The sequence below is a fragment of the Tupaia chinensis genome, unplaced genomic scaffold (assembly GCF_000334495.1).
Source record: "Tupaia chinensis unplaced genomic scaffold, TupChi_1.0 Scaffold138390_1, whole genome shotgun sequence".
NCBI classification, from domain to species: domain Eukaryota; kingdom Metazoa; phylum Chordata; class Mammalia; order Scandentia; family Tupaiidae; genus Tupaia; species Tupaia belangeri.
In genome coordinates, this window is record NW_006198287.1 from 921457 (window position 1) to 927856 (window position 6400).

Genomic DNA, 6400 nt, shown 5'->3' on the forward strand with positions numbered 1-6400 from the left:
CCCTTAGCTCATGCCAAGAATGCAGAGGGGGCACACCCGGTGGAAGGGGTGGGGTGAAAGAGCAGTGAAAAGGACAGCTGCAGAACTGACCGTATGGAGACCAGACCTGAATTAATAGAATGGCCAAGGGGCATCACTGGCCATCCCATGAGGCATCTGAGGAGAGTGGCTGGCAAGCGAGGGAGCAGAGGGCCTGGGCTGTGGAACGAGGAGGAACTGTCGCAACCTGTATGGACTCCCTGTTTTCCTGCTTCCTCTTCTCTTACACCGGTCTCTTTCGCAGTTTTTGTCCTGTCATCCCCCAGCGACGACAGCTCAGCCTGCGAGGGCACCACATCACCCGCAGGCCCTGTGGCTGCAGCCTTGTCTGCCACCTGACAAGACCTACCCAGGAGGTCTCAGTTTAATGGCCGGTGCAGGAGGCAGCTTACATACGGTCCATCATGCTGTGGCTGGTCTACCCATGGTTTTTATTAGAGAAGCGTCTGCCATCTTGTGGCAAAGAGTGGGTACTGCCTGGGCCCCCACTGTCAAACCTGTCTTTTCTCTGCTCCCAAAGAGAGGTGCTGGGTCTGGGGTGTTCCCTGGCTTGGAGGGAGGTCCCAAGGGAAGGACAGTGATTGTGCTCATTGGCATCTGCCTCTCTGTGGGGACCCTGCCCTCCATGGCTTGTTTAGAGAAGCTTCTGGTGACAGTGGCCCCCAGGAAGGCCACTGTTGTGAGGGAGAGGAGTCAGAGCAGGCAGTGTGTGAGGCCACGGTTCTGTCCACCCTCAGGAAGGACAGAGCATGGATGTGGCCATGAGCAGAGACATAGGCAGGCTTGGGATATGAGCCTGGCTTGAAGGTGAAAGGGATGGGAAGGCATGGAGGACTTTGAAAACAAGCAGCCTCTGGTCCTTTGGCCACAGCAGGGAAATGTTGGAGTCAAAACAGGGTTCATCTCAGAACATGGCAAACTCATGTAGACAGACGGGGGTGTGTGTCTCTCACTAGCATCTGGTGGTGTGAGTGAGTACAGAGAGTGGTCAGATGTGTGTGTGCAAGGCTGGCCTTAGACCAGTATGGGTGCAGACTCCATTTACGTTATAAATCTGCAGCCTTCATGGCAACTTAACCATCCTCACTGGAATACTCCATTCCCACCGCCACCAGGGGTCCCAGAGCCTGCCTTCTGTCAGCATTTCATCCCCCACAATTGTGAGTGGTACTCTTACGTGCCAGCCTTGCGGATGCACCAGCCCATTCCCCTGCAGGGAGGTCTTTCCTAACTCTAATTCTAACCATGCCAGTTAGCCAAGCCCAGAGTTCTCATGGAGGTTCTGTGTCCTAAAGATAGTTCTGGTACCAAATGCTGGGTTAGCTGGGATTCAGTCACAGACACAGAAGTGCTTGAGGCATTTCAAGTTGGATGGATTTTACAAAGGGAGTTCGGTGTTGACAGAACTGTGAGAAGGGCTACTGAGAGGTCAGGGAAAAGCACTGCTGGATTTCAGGGTACCAAGAAGTTATAGAAATCGGGGCAGCAGTTGGCATGGTGGTTAAGGCACTGGACTCTAACAAGCTGACTGTGGTCTGAGTCCAGGACCTGGTGGCTTAAAAATCATGCTAGGGGTGTGCGTGCATGCTCAAAAGCCCAGGAGGAAAATGGAGGAGAAGGGATTGCAGCATGGCCATCCCCCAGGGGTGATTTCTCACTTTTCCTCTCTGTGACGAATGCCACACCCTATGGCAAAACAAAGAAACAAGCAAACAAGTGAAGTTACAGAAATTGCCAGAACATTGCTGGTGACTTGAATTGCCTACGTCATGGGAGTGAACAGCTCTCAGGAGAATGGCCAGGAGGGGCTGGCAGAGTCTCAAGTCTGTTTCCTACACATACCTGTGTCATCCTCACAGCTGTGCCTTGCAAATAATTGCTTCTCCTTGTATTTAGCCTGCCAGATTTCACGTGCATCTCTCATCGGTGGGATCAGAAGTGGGGCGCTGGCGATAGGCCCTGGGCAATGCAGTCGCCAGCTTTCCGCCTGCAGTACCAGGGCGCGCTGAGAATGTCAGGGATCGAGGCACAAGATCTGACACACACTTGTAAACGTGGGTGATAATAATAGAATTTCCCTCCCAGGGCTGTTGTGAGGCTAAAATTAACACGTGCGAAATCTTTGCACGGAGTGTGGCATATGGTAAGCCCTCAATAATTGCTAGTTTACAAAAAATTGTCAAAACTGACATTAGAATGGCTCCCCAGTCTCACTTCTAACCCCTGCATGAAAACTGGCGACTTCTGAGCCGTTCCCTCCTTGGCGAGGACCCCGTTCCTTTCTGTTCTGGGCCTGCTTGGCTTGAGGGTAGTCAGTCTGCCTCCTTCTGGCTCAGAGCACTGAACGGAGATTCAGGAGGGGGTGAACATTGTCAGAAAACCTGAAGCATCGAAGCATGTTGGGCATTAGTATCAGGTTCACGGTGCTTGGCGGATTTGACGACTTCATCTCACAGAGGCCAAGCAACAGAGTCTGGTCAATACCCTCATGAAAGATGGTCTCAGGACCAGCAGATGGCATAACCCTTATGTGGCTGGACTCCCACATGGCTAACCACGGTTCAAGTTCCGGACCCATTGGCTTCAACCTCACATCAGGAGAGTGTGTGTGCGCATGCCCAAAATTCAGAGAGGGGAATGAATGGAGGAGAAGAGATTTCAGCATGGCCATCCTCAGCAGGGGGAATTTCTCACTTTCTCTCTCTCTGGCGAGTGCACACACCCTATAGCAAAAATTTCTCAAAAAAAGAAGAAAAAAAGACTCTGCTCTGTAGCTCTGTGCCCAACAGAGTCCATGAAAACGGGGGTTGAGTTTGTCCTCCGTCCTAATGCTCAGTCGGCAACAGAAAGAATTAGGGCACAGCTGAAATCCAAAAGGGAAAAGAAACGAGCTCAAATCCACCGGGATCAATGTCTATTTCTTAACCCGCCCCAAATAGCTCTGCGCTCCTCCCCCGACCGTGTTTACGTGTTTCTTTCCCAGGCAGCAGATGCCACCAAACTTAAACTAGGTCACAGAGGGCAGTGACGAGCTGACATAAGTCCTCACGCCAAGTCCTCTGCTGACCTGACCCTCAGGCGCCCTGGCCTGGAGTTCACAACACAGGCCTTAAAGGAGCCCCTGCTGGCCAGGGAGTCTTAGCAGAGTCCCTGCTCCCTAGAACCAGCCTGAGAGTGGGGAGGCGTCCTGTGTGTGGGCACAAGGGATGGGAGTATCTGCAGCCTTCCCTGACTCTTCGTGCGCCCTCCCTCACTCTTACTGCACCCTCCTTCCTTTCGTCCTACTGCAGCCCTGCCTGAGTCCTGCGGGGTCACTTAGTCTCCCTCATGGCCAGCCAGGGGGGAGCCCCTTACCTGCTGTTTCACAGGAAGGGTTTTGGGGCCAGTTTCAAACGGATCCACAGGGTCCAAACCAGGGCTCCCAGCATGCACCTGGGGCAGTGTCATCCTCACAGCTGTGCCTTGCAAATAATAGCTTCTCCTTGTGTTTAGCCTGCCAGATTTCATGTGCATTTAAAGCAGACTCAAGAAACCTGCTTTAAACCCAAGTTCAATCCCCAGTCAATGAGGCAGCACTCACTAGTAAAGTACCTGCCCAGAGTCTCTCAGCTGGGACTTGGCAGAGCCCAGTCCCCAAAGGCCCCCAAGCCACGTATCTGTCCCCAGTCCTCTCAGAGGGTCTCCGTCCAGCCCTGGGTCCTAAGAGCACCTCTCTCTCTCCCTCTCTCCACAGGTTCTTTCAGAGCATAGCTTCGGGCCTATCACCACCGACATCCGGGAGGGACAGACTTTCTACTATGCGGAAGACTACCACCAGCAGTACCTGAGCAAGAACCCTGACGGCTACTGTGGCCTCGGGGGCACCGGCATTTCCTGTCCACTTGGTATTAAAAAATAATTCATCCCTGTGTGGCAGGCCCTTGAGGTTCCAGCAAAAGTGCTTTCAACCAATTGGGTAATGCTTTTGTGAATCACATCAGGTGGCTTTATAAAAATTGGGATTATGGAGGTATGATTTACAGGCAGTATAAAATTGATACAATGTAATTCGTCATCTAATAAGTTATAATAAGAATAGAATTGTGGAATTTTCTGGATCATCTGGGGTCTGAATGAAGATAATGGATATGCTGTGTTCACCCTTCTTGGACTCTGGGTGCTGGCCGTAGAAGCTAAGGGATAAGGCTGGGAGATGGTTGGACAGGATACAGGAGACGTGGAAATCCTTCTCTGTACCCCACCTGCCCTCCAGTGCCTTACATTGTGCAAACATTTATAGCCTCAATGAATCACTCACTGAAAAGCTTTACCAAACAGAGACAGGAGTGAGGGTTTTCTCTCCCTTCTCAGCCTCCTCTGGGCAGAGAACGAAGATGCGACTTAGCCTGTTGTGTTTTAATGCTTTGCTTACAGCTGTGGGAAACCCTGGTTCTAATAAAATCTGCAGTCCAATAACACAAACTGCCTGATGTCTCGTCTGCCTTTTGGTTGTTTGGGTACGATATTTCTAAGTGCGATAAGATCAATTTAAGAGCTCTAGAAGAGTTTGGAGGGCTAAAAGCCTTATAGTCATTTTCCCTCAAATAGGAACTATTATGATTGAAGTTTTGGGCAATTATGCACACCTCTAGTTCCTTGAAACTTTAGTGATAATCGTTGTTTTCCAGGTTCCTGTCACATCTGTCAGATCAGGGACTATTCTAGTTAGAGGAAGCAGATTCCTTCAGTCCTGCCCTGAAGAATTCTTATATTTAAGACAAGGAATTGGGGACATATGCAATAACCCTGTAAAGAAAGGAAGCTGACGTGAGGTCCTGATGAAAGAGATGAAGCTGATGAGTAGGAGAAGATAAGGGCTCTGTGGAGTTGTGTTCAGGCCTGTTTGAGCTCGGATGGGCAGGGAAGGCCTCCGTGGGGTGGTGAAACCTGAGAACTGAGTGACCTAAATGATGCTCTGATCGGAAGGAGCGGCGTATCAAGAATACATAAGTGGGAGAAGATCCATCTGGCATTGTCAGCCTTCTCACTTTGTTGCTTGAAGGAAAAGCTTCCCAAAAAGAAGGACCAGGAAGTTTAAATGGCAGGAATTTGAGAGGCAGAAAGCCAGTAGAGACAGTAGTGCGTGGAGAAGGGTATCGAGAGAGAGAGAGAGAGAGAGAGAGAGAGAGAGACCGTAGAAAACCAAATCATTTAGAACCTTCTAAAGATGTGGTAATGGGTTTTCCATTTCTTCTGTTGAATTGGTCACCCACTGTAGAGTTTCAAACACTTGTTTTCGCTCTCATTACTTTTCACCTGAGCAAATGGATTAATGGAGGTGGTATCTACTTGTGAGGGAGAGTTGTGGGGTGGAGATGAATTAATGAGTCATTCAGATTCGGCGGCACAATTTGAAGTGCTTTTCACACACCTACTGGAGATGTCAGTTTGTATGGGTCTCAAGCGTGGGAAGGATCTGAGAAGGAAAAATGTAAAAATCACCAGCATGGGGCCAGCATGTGGCATGATGGTTAAGGTGCTGGACTCTGACATGGCCAATCATGGTTTGAGTGCTGGACGCACCCAGTAGCTTGAAACTTATACCACGCATGTGTACATGTGTACCCAAAATCCTGATAGGAGAAGGAGAAAGGATTGTGTCATGGCCATTCCCCCAGGGGGTTGATTGGTTGATTTCTCACTCTCCCTTTCTCTGTTTCTCTGACTCTGGTGAGTACATGAGTCCAAAAACTAAAATAAATAAATAAATGGTGCCTTGGTGGTTAAGGCAGCTGGATTCCACATGGCAGCCTTCATGAGGGGGAGATGGAGAAATAATTGTGGCATGAACATTGCTATGGGGGATGTTTTCTCTCCTCTCTCTCTTCTTTCTCTCTCTCCTGTAAGTGCAAACACTGTCCAGTAAAATTTTTAAAATAATAAAAGATTCACCACCATACAGATGATGTCTGTGGCCATGGAACCAGCTGAGATCCTTTGCTGGGGAATATATATATATAGAGAGAGAAGTGTCTGAGCATTGAATGCTGGGTTGTTTCAGCACCCAGAGGTCAGTAACGGAGGAGCGAAGGAATAGAAGAGACAGTCTGAGGGGGGCACGTGAATGAGCATGAGCACAAGTTCCACCATGAGTCTGGGACAGCTTAGACCAGCTTCTACATTCAGGTCAGAACAAAATAGAAAACGACAAGGAGACGAGGTCCTTGCAATATTTCCAGAAGTGCAGTCCTCAAATCTTGGCCTCTTCTACAGAAGGAACTGGGTCTTTACCAACGTGACTCTGCACTGGGAAAATGGAAACAAGTCAGGCCTTCCAGCTCTAGGCTGATGCGAATCCTCGGAAATTTGGAATACCACCAAG

The 6400-nt window shown here is 49.7% G+C and overlaps 1 protein-coding gene across 2 annotated transcripts in view; it reads left to right on the forward strand.

The window, feature by feature from the left end:
- The window catches only part of MSRA (methionine sulfoxide reductase A), a 434018-nt gene extending 429518 nt beyond the window's left edge, over positions 1-4500 (forward strand). For both annotated transcript variants that reach the window (XM_027765448.1, XM_027765449.1), the window contains one exon: positions 3773-4500. In XM_027765448.1, the coding sequence (XP_027621249.1) occupies positions 3773-3937 (165 nt within the window). In that variant the 3' untranslated portion in view covers positions 3938-4500. The remainder of the gene's footprint in view (positions 1-3772) is intronic.
- Positions 4501-6400: the final 1900 nt, after the last annotated feature.